The sequence below is a fragment of the Girardinichthys multiradiatus genome, chromosome 1 (genome assembly GCF_021462225.1).
Source record: "Girardinichthys multiradiatus isolate DD_20200921_A chromosome 1, DD_fGirMul_XY1, whole genome shotgun sequence".
NCBI classification, from domain to species: Eukaryota; Metazoa; Chordata; class Actinopteri; order Cyprinodontiformes; family Goodeidae; genus Girardinichthys; species Girardinichthys multiradiatus.
The window spans coordinates 5,282,872-5,305,935 of record NC_061794.1 but is presented as its reverse complement, the minus strand read 5'-3'; the positions used below and the strand labels follow the sequence as shown (position 1 = coordinate 5,305,935).

Below are 23,064 nucleotides of genomic sequence, written 5' to 3'. Positions count from 1 at the left end.
ATATAATTGAAACATTCTAGATATGGAAATCTCTGCAATGACTTCACATATTCTCATACCCTTTTAGCTTTAGTAAAGGACATTTTTGTTCGTTCGTTCGTTCGTCGTCTTCCGCTTATCCAGGACCGGGTCGCGGGGGCAGCAGACTCAGCAGAGAAGCCCAGACGTCCCTCTCTCCAGACACCTCCTCCAGCTCCTCCAGGGGGAGCCCAAGGCGTTCCCAGGCCAGCCGAGAGACATAGTCCCTCCAGCGTGTCCTGGGCCGTCCCCTGGGCCTCCTCCCGGTGGGACGTGCCTGGAACACCTCCCGAGGAAGGCGTCCAGGAGGCATCCGGTATAGATGCCCGAGCCACCTCAACTGGCTCCTCTCAATGTGGAGGAGCAGCGGCTCTACTCCGAGCTCCTCCCGGATGGCCGAGCTCCTCACCCTATCTCTAAGGGAGTGCCCGGCCACCCTACAGAGGAAGCTCATTTCAGCCGCTTGTATCCGTGATCTCGTTCTTTCGGTCATGACCCAAAGTTCATGGCCATAGGTGAGGGTAGGAACGTAGACCGACCAGTAAATTGAGAGCTTTGCTTTTCGGCTCAGCTCTCTCTTCACCACAATGGACCGGCACAGCGCCCCCATTACTGTGGCAGCTGCACCGATCCGTCTGTCGATCTCCCGCTCCATTCTTCCCTCACTCGTGAACAAGACCCCGAGATACTTAAACTCCTCCACTTGAGGCAGGAACTCCCCTCCAACCTGAAGAGGACAAGCCACCATTTTCCGGTCGAGTACCATGGCCTCGGACTTGGAGGAGCTGATCCTCATCCCAGCCGCTTCACACTCGGCTGCGAACCGCCACAGCGCATGCTGTAGGTCTTGGCTAGAGGGGGCCGGCAGGACCACGTCATCCGCAAAAAGAAGAGACGAAATCCACTGGTCCCCAAACCAGACCCCCTCCGGCCCTTGGCTGCGTCTAGAAATCCTGTCCATAAAAGTTATGAACAGGACCGGCGACAAAGAGCAGCCCTGCCGGAGTCCAACATGCACTGGAAACAGGTCCGACTTAGTGCCGGCAATGCGGACCAAACTCCTGCTCCGCTCGTACAGGGACCGGATGGCCCCTAATAAAGGGCCCCCGATTCCATACTCCTGGAGCACCCCCCACAGGGCATCACGAGGGACACAGTCGAATGCCTTCTCCAGGTCCACAAAACACATGTGAACCGGTTGGGCAAACTCCCATGAACCCTCGAGCACCCTGTAGAGGGTATAGAGCTGGTCCAGTGTTCCACGGCTGGGACGAAAACCACACTGTTCCTCCTGAAGCCGAGGTTCGACTATCGGTCGGACTCTCCTCTCCAATACCCTGGCGTAGGCCTTACCAGGGAGGCTGAGGAGTGTGATCCCCCTGTAGTTGGAACACACCCTCCGGTCACCCTTCTTATGAAGGGGGACCACCACCCCAGTCTGCCAGTCCAGAGGCACTGTCCCCGACCGCCACGCAATGTTGAAGAGGCGTGTCAACCATGACAGCCCTACAACATCCAGACACTTGAGGTACTCAGGGCGGATCTCATCCACCCCCGAAGCCTTGCCACCGCGGAGCTTTTTAACCACCTCGGTGACTTCAGCCTGGGTGATGAAAGAGTCCAACCCCGAGTCCCCAGCCTCTGTTTCCACCACGGAATGCGTGATGGCAGGATTGAGGAGATCCTCGAAGTACTCCTTCCACCGCCCGATAATGTCCTCAGTCGAGGTCAGCAGTCTCCCGCCCCCACTATAAACAGTGTTGGCAAAGCACTGCTTCCCCCTCCTGAGGCGCCGGACGGTTTGCCAGAATCGCTTCGAGGCCAACCGGTAGTCCTTCTCCATGGCCTCACCGAACTCTTCCCAGGCCCGAGTTTTTGCCTCTGCCACAGCCCGGGCCGCAGCACGCTTGGCCTCACGGTACCCGTCAGCCGCCTCAGGAGTCCCACAAGCCAACCACAGCCGATAGGACTCCTTCTTCAGCTTAACTGCATCCCTTACTGCCGGTGTCCACCACCGGGTTCTGGGATTGCCGCCACGACAGGCACCGCAGACCTTACGGCCGCAGCTATGGGCAGCAGCATCGACAATAGATGCAGAGAACATGGTCCACTCGGACTCTATGTCTCCAACATCCCCCGGGATCTGGTCGAAGCTCTCCCTGAGGTGGGAGTTGAATACATCCCTGGCCGAGGGCTCCGCCAGGCGTTCCCAGCAGACCCTCACTATGCGCTTGGGCCTGCCGTGTCTGTCCGGCTTTCTCCTCCTCCAGCGGATCCAACTCACCACCAGGTGATGATCAGTGCACAGCTCAGCCCCTCTCTTCACCCGAGTATCCAAAACATGCGGCCGAAGGTCTGATGATACGACAACAAAGTCGATCATCGACCTCCTGCCTAGGGTGTCCTGGTGCCAAGTGCACTGATGGACACCCTTATGTTTGAACATGGTGTTCGTTATGGACAATCCGTGACTAGCACAGAAGTCCAATAACAAAACACCACTCGGATTCAGATCGGGGAGGCCATTCCTCCCGATCACGCCTCTCCAGGTGTCACTGTCGTTCCCCACGTGGGCGTTGAAGTCCCCCAGCAGAATAATGGAGTCCCCGGGAGGGGCACTATCCAGCACCCCCGACAGGGACGCCAAGAAGGCAGGGTACTCTGCACTACCACTCGGCCCGTAGGCTGAAATGATAGTCAGAGACCTCTCCCCAACCCGAAGGCGCAGGGATACAACCCTCTCATCCACTGGGGTAAACCCCAACACGAGACGGCTGAGCTGGGGGGCAACAAGCAAACCCACACCAGCCCGCCGCCTCTCCCCGTGGGCCACTCCAGAGTAGAAGAGAGTCCAACCCCTCTCAAGGAGATGGGTTCCAGAGCCCACGCTGTGCGTGGAGGCGAGCCCGACTATTTCTAGCCGATATCTCTCGACCTCCCGCACAAGCTCAGGCTCCTTCCCCCCCAGCGAGGTGACATTCCACGTCCCTAGAGCCAGCCTAAGCATCCGGGGATCGGGCCGTTGAGGTCTCCACCTTCGTCCGCCACCCAATCCTCTTTGCACCGGTCCCTCACGGTTCCCCCTGCAGGTGGTGGGCCCACTGGGGGACATTTTTGTATGATATCTAAAATTATTAATATCTTGTAGATGTGTCTATGTTGCATTAATGTTTTTTTCACCAAAACACCTTGAAAGAAGGTCTAGATAAATAAACTGGGTTACATCTTCAGCTTCTAATCATTTTGCGATTAAAACGTAAAGATGTTTAGTATTAGATCAGGCTGATATAGACGGAAACTATCAGGATTAGCCAGTACCCCCTAAACTGTCTTTTTTTAATTAAGCTTATCTTCAAGTCAGTCCAAGATACCAAGGTATGCTCTGATGTAGGTTTCTGCTTTAAGCCGGGCTTAGCTTTCTCTGTCTGAACTGTTTTGAAGTTAATAACTGAGTGTGTGTGGAGTCTTCTTCCAGTGTGTGTGTGTGTGTTTTATAAGATAACTGGTTACACCATAGATTTATGCTCCGTATTCACAGACGATTGAAAATCCCTCAGTGTCAGTAATTGTGCTGGTTTGATCTGATTTAAATTAAGTTTATTTATCATTCTTTGTTTTGTAACTTGTAACTGATTCATATTAGTAGACTTTTCTGACCATAATGTGGTTTAATAGGTAAAGAATATTTTTTTATCCACTGTATTTTTGATAAACTTTACAGAATGAGGTTCTATTATTTACCGGATGTTCTGCTGCCTTTCTGTTATTGTTAACTACAGCGGCTTTTGAGTCTTTTTTTTCCCAATTTTATTTTTTACACATAGCTGAAAAGCTGTATGTTTATTTAAATAATTACTATTTGTCCCTTTTTACAGCAGTATTGTCCAATCCGAAGCATCTATTCCAAAAAAAAAATAAATCAGTTTTATTATAAACATTTAGCTGAAAAGTTGAAATGTGCAGTTTGGCATTTCAGGTAAACCTTTTTTCACATGTACTAATCAGACTGACTTGGAGGGTGGTTACATGTAGGTCCATCACATGACACCAGGATGTTGATTAATGAACAGTGTATGTGAAAAAGTCTGGGGTTGAATTTCTCTCAAGGAAATCTTGTTTTGTTGCTGGTTCTCTGGATAGGCTGGAGCTACAGTCGGTTGCTAAACAACCAGTTATGTTTTCCACAGTTTGTACTGTCACTATGTCCTGGCTGTACAATATGAGACAATGATCTTTGAAAAAATCAAGCTCCTCTAATTCCTCCCAGTGGTGCTACTGCCAATTGCAGAAAAAACACCGCTCCTGGTCAGAAACAACCAATCAGAGCCAGGAGGTATGTCTTAGCAGTGTCAATAACGCTTGTGGACACTCTACTCACACACCGTGTACAGTCATTCATGCACAAGATTGCCAGTGTGCTGCAGCTGTGCTAATGGCGCTGTTCTAATGATTTGAGGACCAAGTTTGTAGTCAAAGTATGGGCAGGCCATATTCAATGTAAAGCTTATTGTTGATATCTCGTCTCTACCAGTGAATGTGCCACAGCTGTTTATCTGCCATCATCGGTGGCCCTGCTTACCAGCCTGCGCATTCACAGCAGGCTGCGCTGTGTGGAAGTAGCTGGTGGCGATAACGTTGACAGTGACCTTATCAAAATCCAAATTAGAGTATCCTGAGTATCACTTAAGATTCTCCCAAAACATTTGTAGTTAGTGTTTTCCTCTGATGCTGTGATTAACTTCTTCAGCTCAAAGTTGAGGCCTGATGGAAACAGAGTTAGGACAAAATGAGAGATGAGGGAAAAAGTAAATAAAAGCAGCTCCATAATTGTTTTGATCTCCAGTGCAGATATTGATAATGGACATGTATAAAGTATCATTGTATTTATTTATCTTCAGCTATCCAGTCATTAACATTTGATGTGACCACTATGATACACAGAGGACAAACTCATCGGTTCAGTGAAAGATAAATAGTTACAGCAGTGTTGAAGTAAAAAAAGAAAAGAAGTAAGAAATAACTTCATCTTCTCTAACTAGTTCTGCAACTTTTTAGAAAATTCTGCACTTCTAACATTTTTTGAACAAAAGATTTCTCTTTGCAATGAGCTGACATATGAAGCTCCCTGGACTTCCAGTACAGATCAGTAACTTTAACGAACCTGTACCAAATGATCACCACATTCCTAAATAGTTTTTTTTCTTTTGAAAAGGATCAGGTTCTATCCTCTGTGAAAACTAAGTGACAGTTAAAGGAAAGTGAACTTTCTTTCCACCACTGGTGCTGCAGTGAAGGTGTTTCTTGATGGCAGTTGAGCCCCTCACCCCCTCCATCCCAACCGCAGCTATTTTTAGCCAGGACACCGGGGCAGTGCTTCTGTGTTTATGGCCACATCCCGGCCCGATGTGGCCCGTGGTTACTGTCGGGATGGGTGAGCGTTTGGCATGGCTAAGACTCTTCCTCTTGCCGTCCTTACACAATCCGACCCTCTCCTCCACTGTGCGTGTCCCTCGACCAGGAGAGGAAATGAAACCAAGGAAAGGAAGGATGGAGAGAAAGGGGTAGTATTGCTGAAATAGATGATGGGTTAGGGCAGCTTTAAGGCTGTGATTATCTGCTGCTTCTACATGTTTCAAGAGAATTCCAGTAGAAATCTTTTTAGTTCCTCATCACATATTCACTCATCTGCATACAAGGTCTTATCTGTTTTTGATTAAGCTGTAAAAAGCTATAGTTGAAAAATGTTGAGATAAGAAACTGTTTCCCTAGTTTGCGTTTATAGGAGGGGTTTGTGGTGTTCTGCTCTTGGTGTCAGGGATCTTATGCTGGACCAACAACTTCAACATCTTACTGAGTTCATGTTGACAGAAATAGCCATTGACAGTTTGGCAGCTTGTTTTCTTCCTACGCCACAACTGAAAAAGCCGATGTTGAAAGCTAATTTTTAAAGCCAAATATGAGCTTTTGATTAACATGTAAAGCCCTGTAAAAAAACGAAAATGTAAATCAGATATTGACCAGTTATTATAATTTTGAATTTATAGTTTATGATAGATAGTTAGGTCATTTGAACATGGATTAGTCAAGAAATGTAAAGTAACCTTGCATAAATGCTTTACTGATTTCAGTGTCTGTTATGTCTGATGTAAGGGGATCTGTAGATCTATAGATTCCAGATGTGTTTATACCATCCACTGTTGTAGACAAATTTTCTAAAGGAGTACACCATTTTTAGCCGCCATGTTTCCACGGTAACACGACTTTGATTAAGGTGGTGTAGGGGGTGTTATGGGATTCTGATCATGGTTCTGCAGGAGTTCCTACAGTGAGCTGGTCAGCTATTTTGGCTCCAGACAATCACAAAAACAACATAACATGTCTCCAATGAGATGCATGATGTGGAGACTGTAGACAAGGGTATCCCTAATATAAGTTCACAAAAAAAAAAAAATAACAGTGACGGAGAGAGGCTGTATCAGTCGGTCCAGCTTGCGGCCTTTGTTTGTTGCGACACATTCAAAACTGGCTGGAAGACAGCTGAATGTGGGAGACAAATCAATGTGCAGGGTTTGCTAAAACTTTAGATCTTAAAATATGTGCCTTGTTCTAAAGAAATATAAACACATTTCTGTGAGTTAGTTTACAATCTATTAATTGTAACCTCTAAAAAACCTGGAGGAAAACAAGCAGCATTATCAAAGAGTCATATCAAAATAGAAAGGAGAAGAGCTAATGTTAGCCTCCTATCTTAGCAGACGCAAGCAATCAGCAGAATCAAGATACATGTTTACTAAAGACATGTATTAGAGATATGTATACTAAGACATGTTCAATAAATCAGAATATTATCGAAAGTTAATTTATTTCAGTATCGCAGTCCCATAGTGAAACACATTATATTCAATATTTTCTGTTAATTATGAGGATTTTCCGCTTTCAGCAAATGAACAACATTTAAGATTAGAATTCATTAGACCAATAAAAAAAAAACAATACAGAAATGTGGAGTTAATGAAAAGTATTTTCAATACCTCCTTAAATATTGTTATTTTCAAAAGGTATTTTTAATTTGACTAATGAGCCTCATGGAACTGCATATTCTAATTTATTGAATATGACTATTCTTTTAGGAATAGATAAATAACAAAGCTGTGCATGTTGTAGGAGAAGTGTTGTTTGTACATTACAGCAGCTTCCTAAAACCCAGTCAACCCCACATTAAAGCAGAGAAGATTATTGTCATGAAATACCTGTCTCTGTAATGAAGTGCAAGTTTCTCTTAAGTGAAAACATACATTTTAGCTTCTTTTATTAAAAAAAAAGCTTGTTAATGAGTGAAAGGTTCTTTTTAAACACAAACAAACGTTTGTTTATTTAAAAGTTTATGTTTTCATTGAAACTTGCCAAGGAAATTGAAGTAATATTATAGCATAATTTCTGCAATTACATTCATTAAAATGAGATATAAACTGTGATTAGACACTTCGTTGATGAAAAGAAATGTTTACAGACAAAGATGGAATTCGGAAAAATTTGGGGTTTTTTATAGCAAAAATTCAGCTTGTTTCGAAACTCAATGAGTAACGTGAGAAATATTCGCAATTTCAACATTGAGAAAAATGATGGGGTAAGAATGTTGTCAAAAACAATGTGTATGTAAAGAGGGAAATGTGTGCATATTAATCAATAGTTGTGCATAAGTAAAATCCAGAAGAGGTATTGTATATTTTCTCTATAAGAATACAAAATAAAATGTTACAGCTTCAAGAAATTACAAACACAAAGTTCAAGTTTACAGTTGTGGTTTATTCTTTATTAATACAATATGCCATAACAGTTTGTGAATACGATTTATATTCTATGAGAATACGAATTTACATCAGCGACTTGGCGTCACGTGATCTCAGGCTGGTTAGTGGAGCACAGAGTTAGTCGATTCGCGTTGCGCATGCGCTGTCACACTCCTCACCACCAGTAAATGTAGTGCCAGGATTGGATGACGGAAAAAGGTAATGGGAGATAATTCAGTCTAAAAGGAATATTAAGAACAGAGGGGATATAGGGGGGGAATCAATAGTATTACAAATAAAGCATTGTTCTTATTTTTATGAAATACAAAACTAAAACATAGAATATAGTGGGTGGAGATATTCAATGATGTAGGCAGTGGTATGCACCTCTGAATTTGTTGCGTACCAACAGCAGAAAAAGAAGAAGAAGCAGCAGCACTAGCGCCAAGATGACGGACCAAGAAAATACGGTACAAAGCCAGGTAATGTTAAAAAGTTTATATAGGTCTTAATGTCGTTAATATATGCTCTTGGTCCGTCATCTTGGCGCTAGTGCTGCTGCTGCTGCTTCTTCTTCTTCTTCTGCTGGCGGTACGCAACAAATTAAGAGGTGCATACTGCAATCTACAGGGGTTGGACAATGAAACTGAAACACCTGTCATTTTAGTGTGGGAGGTTTCATGGCTAAATTGGACCAGCCTGGTAACCAGTCTTCATTGATTGCACCAGTGAGAGCAGAGTGTGAAGGTTCAATTAGCAGGGTAAGAGCACAGATTTGCTCAAAATATTGAAATGCACACAACATTATGGGTGACATACCAGAGTTCAAAAGAGGACAAATTGTTGGTGCACGTCTTGCTGGCGCATCTGTGACCAAGACAGCAAGTCTTTGTGATGTATCAAGAGCCACGGTATCCAGGGTAATGTCAGCATACCACCAAGAAGGACGAACCACATCCAACAGGCTTAATTGTGGACGCAAGAGGAAGCTGTCTGAAAGGGATGTTCGGGTGCTAACCCGGATTGTATCCAAAAAACATAAAACCACGGCTGCCCAAATCACGGCAGAATTAAATGTGCACCTCAACTCTCCTGTTTCCTCCAGAACTGTCCGTCGGCATCTCCACAGGGTCAATATACACGGCTGGGCTGCTATAGCCAAACCTTTGGTCACTCATGCCAATGCCAAACGTCAGTTTCAATGGTGCAAGGAGCGCAAATCTTGGGCTGTGGACAATGTGAAACATATATTGTTCTCTGATGAGTCCACCTTTACTGTTTTCCCCACATCCGGGAGAGTTACGGTGTGGAGAAGCCCCAAAGAAGCGTACCACCCAGACTGTTGCATGCCCAGATGGAAGCATGGGGTTGGATCAGTGATGGTTTGGGCTGCCATATCATGGCATTCCCTTGGCCCAATACTTGTGCTAGATGGGCGCGTCACTGCCAAGGACTACCGAACCATTCCTGAGGACCATATGCATCCAATGGTTCAAACATTGTATCCTGAAGGCGGTGCCGTGTATCAGGATGACAATGCACCAATACACACAGCAAGACTGGTGAAAGATTGGTTTGATGAACATGAAAGTGAAGTTGAACATCTCCCATGGCCTGCACATTCACCTGATCCACTTTGGGGTGTTTTGGAGGAGTGAGTCAGGAAACGTTTTCCTCCACCAGTATCACGTAGTGACATGGCCACTATCCTGCAAGAAGAATGGCTTAAAATCCCTCTGACCACTGTGCAGGACTTGTATATGTCGATCCCAAGACGAATTGACGCTATATTGGCCGCAAAAGGAGGCCCTCCACCATACTAATAAATTATTGTGGTCTAAAACCAGGTGTTTCAGTTTCATTGTCCAACCCCTGTACATCACTGAATATCTCCACCCACTATATTCTGTGTTTTAGTTTTGTATTTCATAAAAATAAGAACAATGCTTTATTTGTAATACTATTGATTCCCCCCCTATATCCCCTCTGTTCTTAATATTCCTTTTAGACTGAATTATCTCCCATTACCTTTTTCCGTCATCCAATCCTGGCACTACGTTTACTGGTGGCGAGGAGAGTGACAGCGCATACGCAACACGAATCGACTAACTCTGTGCTCCACTAACCAGCCTGAGATCACATGACGCCAAGTCGCTGATGTAAATTCGTATTCTCATAGAAGAGAAATCGTATTCACAAACTGTTATAGCATATTGTATTCATAAAGAATAAACCACAACTGTAAACTTGAACTTTGTGTTTGTAATTTCTTGAAGCTGTAACATTTAATTTTGTATTCTCATAGAGAAAATATACAATACCTCTTTTGGATTTTACTTATGCACAACTATTGACTAATATGCACACATTTCCGTCTTTACATACACATTGTTTTGACAGCGATCTGAGCCCATACAAAAGTCATCATTTATTTTTTTCACAATGATGATAAACATCCTGTGAGAACAACAATAAGCTCTAATTGATGACATTTGATAAAGGAAGAGCAGAAATAAGTGTTTCATTTATGTTTTAAAATATGTTGAACATAATTATTTTGTACTGTTTACCAGCCTGGTATACTACTACATGTAACTGGTGTAGTAAATTAGCCCATTTAATAGTAGGTTTTATTTTAAGAGCAATATCTGGACATATGAGGCTGTGACCGGATGTACTGATAGATATAGCAACAAAGACTGGTGAATTTTAGATTTTTGTCACTGTTGTCATCACAATAAATGCCAGAAATATTGGGATTAGATTTTTGTCTCTTATCAAACATCCCAACTGTATATCCCATCAAGTTTACATGTTAAAAACCCTCTATGCTCCGTTTGCGTTTTTCTGCACCCTGTTCTTGTATGCACGTTTAAGTTTTTTCATGTCATCTGGCTAAAGCTGTTGCATAAAGCCGTTCTTGTGCTATTTTGTGTTTTCTCTGCCTGTTAATAAGAATGATCAGTTCTACAGAGACCCTGGACTGGTCTCCTTTCCAAATACAGGTCCTTCTCAAAATATTAGCATATTGTGATAAAGTTCATTATTTTCCATAATGTCATGATGAAAATTTAACATTCATATATTTTAGATTCATTGCACACTAACTGAAATATTTCAGGTCTTTTATTGTCTTAATACGGATGATTTTGGCATACAGCTCATGAAAACCCAAAATTCCTATCTCACAAAATTAGCATATCTTTAAAAGGGTCTCTAAACGAGCTATGAACCTAATCATCTGAATCAACGAGTTAACTCTAAACACCTGCAAAAGATTCCTGAGGCCTTTAAAACTCCCAGCCTAGTTCATCACTCAAAACCCCAATCATGGGTAAGACTGCCGACCTGACTGCTGTCCAGAAGGCCACTATTGACACCCTCAAGCAAGAGGGTAAGACACAGAAAGAAATTTCTGAACGAATAGGCTGTTCCCAGAGTGCTGTATCAAGGCACCTCAGTGGGAAGTCTGTGGGAAGGAAAAAGTGTGGCAGAAAACACTGCACAACAAGAAGAGGTGACCGGACCCTGAGGAAGATTGTGGAGAAGGGCTGATTCCAGACCTTGGGGGACCTGCGGAAGCAGTGGACTGAGTCTGGAGTAGAAACATCCAGAGCCACCGTGCACAGGCGTGTGCAGGAAATGGGCTACAGGTGCCGCATTCCCCAGGTCAAGCCACTTTTGAACCAGAAACAGCAGCAGAAGCGCCTGACCTGGGCTACAGAGAAGCAGCACTGGACTGTTGCTCAGTGGTCCAAAGTACTTTTTTCGGATAAAAGCAAATTCTGCTTGTCATTCGGAAATCAAGGTGCCAGAGTCTGGAGGAAGACTGGGGAGAAGGAAATGCCAAAATGCCAGAAGTCCAGTGTCAAGTACCCACAGTCAGTGATGGTCTGGGGTGCCGTGTCAGCTGCTGGTGTTGGTCCACTGTGTTTTATCAAGGGCAGGGTCAATGCAGCTAGCTATCAGGAGATTTTGGAGCAATTCATGCTTCCATCTGCTGAAAAGCTTTATGGAGATGAAGATTTCATTTTTCAGCACGACCTGGCACCTGCTCACAGTGCCAAAACCACTGGTAAATGGTTTACTGACCATGATATTACTGTGCTCAATTGGCCTGCCCACTCTCCTGATCTGAACCCCATAGAGAATCTGTGGGATATTGTGAAGAGAACGTTGAGAGACTCAAGACCCAACACTCTGGATGAGCTAAAGGCCGCTATCGAAGCATCCTGGGCCTCCATAAGACCTCAGCAGTGCCACAGGCTGATTGCCTCCATGCCACGCCGCATTGAAGCAGTCATTTCTGCAAAAGGATTCCCGACCAAGTATTGAGTGCATAACTGTACATGATTATTTGAAGGTTGACGTTTTTTGTATTAAAACACTTTTCTTTTATTGGTCGGATGAAATATGCTAATTTTGTGAGATAGGAATTTTGGGTTTTCATGAGCTGTATGTCAAAATCATCCGTATTAAGACAATAAAAGACCTGAAATATTTCAGTTAGTGTGCAATGAATCTAAAATATATGAATGTTAAATGTTCATCATGACATTATGGAAAATAATGAACTTTATCACAATATGCTAATATTTTGAGAAGGACCTGTAGACAACGTTTTACCTATTGGCATTATAAACTGAATTAGACTGCATTGTATTATAACCTTATTGGACATAATCAAATCAAACTAGAATGTATGTAACTGACTTTGAATATGTCTCTTATGCTTGGACTCATTTACTTATATACAATATCTATATATATATTAATTGAATCTGTTTGTCTTGTGCAGTGCTTTGAGGTGGCATTTGCTGTGAACTGGCTCAATTTAAGACACCTGAACCGAACTCAGAAAAATGGGATTACTATAAGGCCCAAAAATGATATTTCTCAGTCACACTTCAAACAGGATGTCACAATAGCAGCTACACTCATAAAATATATTTGGTGGAGAAAATACTTCATTTTTAACTTCAACAACGTCTTATAAAGCAAAAGAACAGACAACAAGCAACAAAAAGGCACTGTATACTGATGTTTACAGCAAGATGAGTAAAGGTAGACTGCATAATGGGTCAGCTAATGACACTTCTTGGTGTTCCACATTGTAGACCTTGTAACTATAAAATTAAATCAAATAGGACCCTGAAAATCTCAGGGCAGGGGTAGGACATAGGAAACCTAAGAAACTAAATCCATCTGCTGAAAAGCTTTATGGAGATGAAGATTTCATTTTTCAGCACGACCTGGCACCTGCTCACAGTGCCAAAACCACTGGTAAATGGTTTACTGACCATGGTATCACTGTGCTCAATTGGCCTGCCAACTCTCCTGATCTGAACCCCATAGAGAATCTGTGGGATATTGTGAAGAGAACGTTGAGAGACTCAAGACCCAACACTCTGGATGAGCTAAAGGCCGCTATCGAAGCATCCTGGGTCTCCATAAGACCTCAGCAGTGCCACAGGCTGATTGCCTCCATGCCACGCCGCATTGAAGCAGTCATTTCTGCCAGAGGATTCCCGACCAATATTGAGTGCATAACTGTACATGATTATTTGAAGGTTGATGTTTTTTGTATTAAAACACTTTTCTTTTATTGGTTGGATGAAATATGCTAATTTTGTGAGATAGGAATTTTGGGTTTTCATGAGCTGTATGCCAAAATCATCAGTATTAAGACAATAAAAGACCTGAAATATTTCAGTTAGTGTGCAATGAATCTAAAATATATGAATGTTAAATTTTCATCATGACATTATGAAAAATAATGAACTTTATCACAATATGCTAATATTTTGAGAAGGACCTGTACTTTGTGCGATGTTGAGAGCATTTCAGCCCAAAAATGATCTCCCTGTTTGTCTTCTTTATTCTTGAATCAACACTTCATACTGGCAGCGTTCAAAATACACAACCTTTCTTGCCCAAAGAACCTTTTCTGGGATGTGATTTGTAACTTTATTTTCACTAAGTGAGCTGATGGCGGCCCCGCTGCCCTCACTAACCCTAAACTTCCTTGCTTCTCATCCAGGTCAATGTGGTCAGTAAAGCATGACCTGCCACCCCCACCCCCTAGCTGTCCTCATCTCTTTCTCCCTCTCTAGAGTCACTTGACTGGTGCAAAGACCCTGACTCCACGGCTGCAAATGACTCTGCTTTTCCCACACTTTTTCGACATCACTTTATCCCTCTCTTGTTTACCTCGGCTCTGTTCCCGTCCCCTCAGTCTTGCTGCTACCCTGGCCTTCTACTGAATTACGAAAGTTAGTCCTTATCAGGCTGTTTCTATCGTCCCTTATTTCCTTTGGAAAACTTTCTGCTTTCGTAAATTATTTATCTTCGTCTCTCTAAAATGTGCATGTACTTGAAATAAATAAATATGCTTGAAAGAAGTATATTCTTTTGTCAATAATTCCATGTAAAAAAATTGTTTCATATTTTACCAGTTCTCTTTTATTTCGTAACTCCAAAAAAAACTACAATTTTAGCCATTGTTGAAATCTAAATCGAGTTTAGCAAAGGGTTAAAAAGGAAAAACAAAATTCAGCCAACAAACTGACCTCAGCTGGTATCTTTTAATAAAACCCCCAAATAATGAAATGAATGCAATATAAAGCTACAACATAATGACTTATTTAATCTTTTCCCTTTTTTTCTTTTACAGTTTATGGCCATACGTCAAAGCTAATCACTTTTTGTGGTTAAAATTCCCTTGACTGACTGCGTAATCTAGTAGGAAAGTATCTGTGACTGATGTCTAGGAAATAAAAAGCAGCGTTTCTGATTATTAATGTTAAATTTGGCACAAAATTAAACCATAAGACAGGAAATAAAATATTCTGATTGATGCAACTAATGAAGGATTTCAAGCTAAAATCCCCCAAACCGGTACTTTTAAATCCTACCAGTTTAAAATCTATCTAAAAGCATGCAAACAACAATACAAGCTGAAAAAATGTAGGAAATAATTTAATTTAAATTAACAAACCATCTTGTTTTACAGCACAGGTAGCTTAAAGAGTATGTTTTATTATTAAACTTTTTGCGTTTTAGGTTTTCCTGACTTTCACGACCCACCTTATAAGACTGCAGAATCTTTCCTCGTTCACCAGTGATCATTTCCTATATTTTAGCTGAAAGTCTGGGCAGCGGAGCACTTCACCCACCCCCACTCCTCCTCTCCTCACTAGTGCGCCCGTTGTCACCTAAGCTCCAGGCGCTGAACTCACTCTCTATATTTAGCATGTTCATTTAGTTCAGTTACGGATCTCGTGCAGTTGCCTTGCCCTGATTTACGGAGCTCGGTTCTGCAGACGCCATGCCACTATTACCCAGAAAACTTTGACCGTTCTGTGTAGGTGCGGTGGGCAGCTAAGGGGTTAATACCAGTCACTCATCATGCGGGAGCCGTGGCAGGCAGGCAGGCAGGCAGCGCAGAGGCTGACCTCTGACCTCTTAGGAAAGGAATGTGGAAGCTCTTTCATCCACGACCGAAACCAAAGACACCCAGGCGGTTGGAAAGTGGCGGTTCCCTTCTGCTTTCAACGTTTTTGATTAGGGAAAGTAAGCAGAGGCTCCTTGTGAATGTGCTGTTCTGTGTTAGTCATAGAGGCGTCTGCCATGTTGGTTTTCGTCCTGCAGCAGTGTTTTTGTTAGTGTTTGACACTACGTTGACTCTTTAGTTGGTTTGTGGTGGGTGCTGTTGTGCCGTTTTTGCTAGTGGAAGCTAAAAGGCCTATGTGACCTTTAACCTCATACATTTGTCCCAGAGTGTGTAGTTTCAAACTGAACAAAATAACCACTACCTATTATTAACGGGAAAAAATAAGTTATCAGGCATCATTATTATTATATTATTATTAATATTACTATTATTAATCACTATGTTCTTTTTCTAATTTTAGCTTATAAAGTAAAAACAAGTGTCTACAATTGTCTGTTTTGTCTAAGAATCAGGTTTGACAGTGAATGAAGTATTTTGTTGTATTTTTTAACCCGGTGATGGCAGTTATGCTTCCTAAAGGGACACGAGGGTAACTATGACTAAGAGTATCTTATTGCATACAAAGTGTGTAGTCTTGACAAGTGGAAATAACCACATTTCAAACAGGGCTTTACATTAATAATATAATAAATGCACACACTGATGTTGTGACATTGATATATCATGCAGCTCTTACTTAGAAGTCTATTTGTAGACTTACAAACTAAAATCTACCTTCCATATCAGTCTTTCTGTGTGTAGCATAAGCTGTGAGGTTGCATGGATTGGGTTCAGTTTGCTTATTTGTAAATTCTTACCTTCCTTATATACCTTCATGTTTCCATTTCATTCCCTCCTACCTCTATCTCATATTCATGTATTTTAACTATTGCTTTTCAATGTATTCTTCTTTGTAAATAAGTATTGTCATAAATTATGGAAAGAATTCATCATAAAGGTGCTCAGATCTTGCATTTAATTTCAGGTCAATTGAATAATATTTTCTAAAAACATTGATTGTCGAAATATCCCCCTGGTCAGTATAAAATGACCAAAACTACAAAGGACAAAATGCTGATGGGCGAAGTGACCAGCATGTTCTGATATTGCTGCTCAAACAGGCAGGACAGAAGTCAACCTCAAAAATAAAAGCTGTTTTTTATATAAGCAAAGAGTTCAGATTTGGATATAAAATACCACTTTATGGGTGTTCATTTTCAAAACAGCAACGGACCTCCAGTCTGGGACGTTAAAATGTTCATGCCTGCGTTAACCCCAAAATCATTAAGTTTGGTGTAGAAAGGTTTCTGGGTTGTTTAGGGTAATTATTAACATCTTCTAGCTCAGCATTCTATTTTTTTACCTTATGATAAATAAAAGAATCCTGTTTAATGAAAATAAAGAAAAAATAAATGGAATCAAACCAAAGTAGAGAATAATATTTTAAAATAAATGTAAATTGTTTTAAGTAATTGCAGAATAAAATAATTCTACTTGTACATCCTCTGCCTGCTTAACTGCACTGCAAGTAAAGTACAGGGGTTGGACAATGAAACTGAAACACCTGGCTTTAGACCACAATAATTTATTAGTATGGTGTAGGGCCTCCTTTTGTGGCCAATACAGCGTCAATTCGTCTTGGGAATGACATATACAAGTTCTGCACAGTGGTCAGAGGGATTTTAAGCCATTCTTCTTGCAGGATAGTGGCCAGGTCACTACGTGATACTGGTGGAGGAAAACGTTTCCTGACTCGTTCCTCCAAAACACCCCAAAGTGGCTCAATAATATTTAGATCTGGTGACTGTGCAGGCCATGGGAGATGTTCAACTTCACTTTCATGTTCATCAATCTTTCACCAGTCTTGCTGTGTGTATTGGTGCATTGTCATCCTGATACACGGCACCACCTTCAAGATACAATGTTTGAACCATTGGATGCACATGGTCCTCAAGAATGGTTCAGTAGTCCTTGGCAGTGACGCGCCCATCTGACCCTGTGGAGCTCCTGACGGACAGTTCTGGTGGAAACAGGAGAGTTGAGGTGCACATTTAATTCTGCCGTGATTTGGGCAGCTGTGGTTTTATGTTTTTTGGATACAATCCGGGTTAGCACCCGAACATCCCTTTCAGACAGCTTCCTCTTGCATCCACAGTTAATCCTGTTGGATGTGGTTCGTCCTTCTTGGTGGTATGCTGACATTACCCTGGATACCGTGGCTCTTGATACATCACAAAGACTTGCTGTCTTGGTCACAGATGCGCCACCATGACGTGCACCAACAATTTGTCCTCTTTTGAACTCTGGTATGTCGCCCATAATGTTGTGTGCATTTCAATATTTTGAGCAAAACTGTGCTCTTACCCTGCTAATTGAACCTTCACACTCTGCTCTTACTGGTGCAATGTGCAATCAATGAAGACTGGCTACCAGGATGGTCCAATTTAGCCATGAAACCTCCCACACTAAAATGACAGCTGTTTCAGTTTCATTGTCCAACCCCTGTAAGTAGTAGAGATAAAGTTGGGCCTGCATGGCACTTGGGCGATAAACAAATCAAGGCTTAAAATTAATTTCAACAGGCTCCTTTTATTTTCCCCCATAAACTGTGAAGGACTAGCTTATGGTTGTTTAAAATATTATTCAAATACTCACAGATAAAGACTCATTGTAGTATTTTAGGAGTACTACAGGTCCTGTTAGCCAGCAATAGTTGACTTTATCCATTAGAAAATAGCTCAACTTTACCGGAACTGATTATCATCATCTGATTTTAATTATTTAATTGTTGTCTGTAAATTTGCAACCTTTTCTCTTGGAATAATCGGGGAGAGAAGGGAATTTGGTGAGTAATTAGCAGTAAAGAGTAAATATTTGTCCCAGCGCTGTTTAAATCTCCCTTGTGTTCCTATTTATTATTCCTTCCTAGGTTTGAAGCAGCAAAGACTGAAGAAAAAAAAAGTTTTATAATTTATTTTATACCTTTTATGGCAGATGACATAGTAAAATTGACAAAAATAGAACCAACCTCATCCTGATTTTGTCTTAATTGCTTTGTAGTCTGAAGTGACAAACTAAATGTCTGTCCTGGAAGCCAGAAGCTATAGCTTCACATATTAGATGCCAACAAAAACAACTTTATTTTTAGTGCCATGTAGAGCAGCTAAATATGACTGAAAAGATATTTTGAATTTAGCCTTATAATCTTCAAAAAGCACAAGTGTTGCACTTCTTCATTTTCCAGTCCATAACAGTTTTTTGTGACTGGAAGCCTTTTTAAATAGCAATATTTCTCTGTCTTTTTTTAGTGTCCTCCTTTCAGTCAGCTAACCAGCAGTGTGCAGGAACAGGTGGAAGAGGGGCAGCACTTTGTTACTCTTATCTCCCCACATCCAGAAAAAGCTCTGGTCACTGTGGCACTTTCTCTGGCATCTCATTGAAAGCTTTTCCATTGAGATGCCAGATAAAGTGCCCCCCTTCCACCTGTTCCTGCACATTTAATTAATCATTTAATTAATTTTGCCATTTCTTTGACAATGTAAATAAAAGTAGCTATAGTTGAGGGAAAAATCCCCATGTGTACAGATCCAGTTTTGCATGTGACTTGCTGCATTCATTTCTATTGGTTCTCGTTTTTTGTACTAAAACTGTTTGCGTTCTCCTCATTTGCATTATTTTGTATTTGTGTTGCTTGTTTCGAGTGCATGCGATGCCAAACTCACTGTGACCAGGATGTACTATATGTAATGTGTGAGGAGAGAGGCAGTGTAGGGCGACACGACATGGGCCAGGTCAGGAATGTGTGATGTGGGTAGCCTCTCTACAATAGAGCAGGGCTCCCTGAGGGCATTCAATAGGACGGATGTCAGCACCCTGCCGCCTCCCTGCTGGGTGATGACCACCACTCAGCGCTGCTGCTGCCATGTCCTCCAAACCACTGCTGTAAACATGCATACATATATCATGTGGACACATCTATGCACACGTGTGTAGGTACAGAAAAGAATCCTGTAAAAGAGAAAGTACATACACAGCCCTCAACCGTACGTGCTTCAGCCGCAACCTGCGAATGGATGTGGGACATTCCAGAATATTAGCAGTCTTTTAGAACTCATTGACCTTTTGCACAGTGGAGATGCTGTTGAATGTTAAGTTCTATGTGCAAACGGTTGTGTTTGTGCAACTCACTACGATGGCACACATGTTTTTCCTGCACATAACTAAAGTGTGTGTTCACATGACAGATGCTGGCATTGGTATCAGTATTGCATCCTCTCAACCTTGGATTTAGTTGTGTGCTATCTTGCTGAAGGTAAAAAACAGGATTGCAGAGAGGACACGAAGAAAGGGAGTTTATTGGCTCTTTCAGCAAGTTGTGTGTTTTGACGTTTTGCGACTTTAAAACCGGTCTTGTTGACATCGTCAGGAATTCAGGGTGACAGGTACCGACGGTTCTTGGAAGCCAAGTAGCCCCTCACCCCCACCCCACCCCCAATACACACACACACACACACCTTCCCTGGGGGTGGTCAAGTGTGTTTCTGTGTTTTCACAAGGATTACAGAAGCCTTATCCTGTTTCATAGCGAGTACATACATGTGCGCACACACACTCACGCCCACAGAGCATGCATTCTGCTCTGTTCTGTCATCTGCAGACACATATAATGAGGGATGGAACTCAGTGTTTGCACTTGTTTATAACAAATGTTTGCATTAGTTTCCTCTGATGTCTGAGAAAGATGTTTTTAAGTTGCTTTCATGTCTGTCACATTTGCAGTGCAGCTCCCTCTAGTGGACATACAGGCAACTTGTAAAGATTTTACTTGCACATGATTACAAGTCAAGTAGGCTGAGCTTGGCCTATGGAATTCTGGTTGCATGGTATTAATTATTAATATTATTATATTAAGCAAAGACTATAGTTTCACTGCATTCCCACAAAGCAATAGACCAAATTTGGATGTTAAGGCTGCACATAAACCTCATTTAGACAAGATTAAATGTTATTCTACATCAAATTCTGATTTAGACCTATGTAATTTGTATTTGCATTGACAAGGGAAAAGTGCTTATTCTAAAGTTGGTCTAAGCATAGACTTACAATTAAAAATCCTTTTAGGTCCACAGAAACATCTATAAATCGTGAAAACATTCCTGAAAGTTTTAGCTTTCCTAAAGGCAGCTACATTTGATTCCAAATGAATTAACCAATTTCATCCCTTCTTCCAGTTGCTGTTTTATTATCAATGAAAATTGAGAGAAAAATATCATTACAATATTTACATATTTGTGCTGCAATGACTCTTGGAAACAAATGCTTTCTATAAATTGTTGTCAGTCATTTGACCTGTTTACAGGCTGCGTTTACAGGCTGTTTTTTCTATATAACCATAAATAAAGTGCAGCCAGTTTACATAAAAGAAAAATGAAAGTTGTTTAGCAACAATCATAAGCTGCCCAAAGGGAGAAACAAAGTTTAATCGTCATTTATTAAAAATTCTTTTCACTCTTAAACAGCAACAAAACTTGAAAAGTAAGTAAATGTGAAGTAGTTTTAGCCCAGTGTCTTCTTCTTCATCTCTTTTCTTACACTTGTCCATAACTGCTGAAAGGGCTCTGAGTTTCGACTTGTAATAAAGGTCTAAATGTTACTTGAACTTCTAGATAAAATGTCTTTAACCTAGATGTTTATTGACCATATAGAAATTGTGATGTTTTGTTATAGTTTGTGTTACAAACTATAATTTGTTGATACAACTATAACTTGTTCACTTATCTTTATGTTGACTGTGTTTGTTCTCTTCTAACAGGACAGTAAAGATGCAGAACAGTATGTCCCACTCACCGCCAGCCATAGCTGTTGGGACTGGGTGAGGGGTAGAGAAGCCAAGAGGAGTGACTGAGTTATAAGGTGGGAAATTCACGGACAGAAGGATTCTGACCAACAGGTGAAGTTCGGCATCATTACAAAGTTTTTATTTTTACCGCAGATCGTTTTGATTAGATTGTCATTTTCATGACCTCTAAGTTTCAGCTGGATTCCAAACAGAAGCTTTGAACTGCCATTCACCTTTTGCCTTTCCCCAACACCTTTCAACATTGAGCCTACGAGGCAGGGGAACCGCGAGGACTTTCATGGCAGCGGCACTCTAGGGCTGCCATGGCAGCTGCTGCCGCTGATGCCTCACACTGTATTATCGCACTGACGCCGGAGGAAGAGGGACGACGGACTGCCACCAAGCTGTTTGGGAGTGCCGCCCCGCTGCCACGGACAGAGAGAGAGCGAGATAGGGGGAAAGAGAGGGAAGAGGAAGGGGAGAAAGTAGGAAGAGCGAGTGGAAACGAGTGTCTGGTGTGCGGGGCCTTGTTTGTCTCACAGGAGAAGCTCCGGCTCCACACTTTGAGTCACACAGGCGAGAAGCCTTTCCACTGCTCACAGCCACACTGTCCCAAGGCCTTCAGCTCCAAGTACAAACTCTTCAGGTATCATCTACAGTTGGATATAGTTTCACTGCTGTTTCCAATAAGACTCTATTTAACCTATGTGTTTCTATGTAGTTTAAACCTGAAAAAGGGCGTAACCTGCCAGAAATCTTTATTCTCATCACATAAACCTTTTGGAATTTTGTTGCATTACAACGTCAAACTTCAATGTGTTTTACTGGGATTGTATGTGTTAGACAAATATGAATTAGTGCATAACTTTGAAACAGAAGGAAACTGTTTTCAAAAGTTTTCAAAAGTGTTTAGAATTTCATATCTGAAAAATGTTGCATGCATTTTTTCTCCGATCCCCCTAAAAAGCATTCAGTACAAAAAGTAGCCTTATCGGTATAAATCAAGCTGTTCTTTAAAGAACATCAGAGAACAAACAGCATCATGAAGACCAAGGAACACAGCATATATACAGGGGTTGGACAATGAAACTGAAACACCTGGTTTTAGACCACAATAATTTATTAGTATGGTGTAGGGCCTCCTTTTGCGGCCAATACAGCGTCAATTCATCTTGGGAATGACATATACAAGTCCTGCACAGTGGTCAGAGGGATTTTAAGCCATTCTTCTTGTAGGATAGTGGCCAGGTCACTACGTGATACTGGTGGAGGAAAACGTTTCCTGACTCGCTCCTCCAAAACACCCCAAAGTGGCTCAATAATATTTAGATCTGGTGACTGTGCAGGCCATGGGAGATGTTCAACTTCACTTTCATGTTCATCAAACCAATCTTTCACCAGTCTTGCTGTGTGTATTGGTGCATTGTCATCCTGATACACGGCACCACCTTCAGGATACAATGTTGGAACCATTGGATGCACATGGTCCTCAAGAATGGTTCAGTAGTCCTTGGCCATCTAGCACAAGTATTGGGCCAAGGGAATGCCATGATATGGCAGCCCAAACCATCACTGATCCACCCCCATGCTTCACTATGGGCATGCAACAGTCTGGGTGGTACGCTTCTTTGGGGCTTCTCCATACCGTAACTCTCCCGGATGTGGGGAAAACAGTAAAGGTGGACTCATCAGAGAACAATACATGATTCACATTGTCCACAGCCCAAGATTTGCGCTCCTTGCACCATTGAAACCGACGTTTGGCATTGGCATGAGTGACCAAAGGTTTGGCTATAGCAGCCCGGCCGTGTATATTGACCTTGTGGAGCTCCCGACGGACAGTTCTGGTGGAAATAGGAGAGTTGAGGTGCACATTTAATTCTGCCGTGATTTGGGCAGCCGTGGTTTTATGCTTTTTGGATACA

The 23,064-nt window shown here is 42.1% G+C and overlaps 1 protein-coding gene across 3 annotated transcripts in view; it reads left to right on the top strand.

Annotated features, from left to right (window-relative positions):
* Window positions 1–23,064, top strand: part of plagl2 (pleiomorphic adenoma gene-like 2) — a 90,935-nt gene that overhangs the window by 59,606 nt on the left and 8,265 nt on the right. The window contains exons 1-3 of one of the 3 annotated variants that reach the window (XM_047375880.1): window positions 17,857–18,145; window positions 21,113–21,250; window positions 21,331–21,785. In XM_047375880.1, the coding sequence (XP_047231836.1) occupies window positions 21,463–21,785 (323 nt within the window). In that variant the 5' untranslated portion in view covers window positions 17,857–18,145; window positions 21,113–21,250; window positions 21,331–21,462. Of the gene's footprint in view, window positions 1–17,856; window positions 18,146–21,112; window positions 21,251–21,330; window positions 21,786–23,064 lie in introns of those variants that run through there. The other 2 variants (XM_047375873.1, XM_047375868.1) reach the window with 2 other exon arrangements.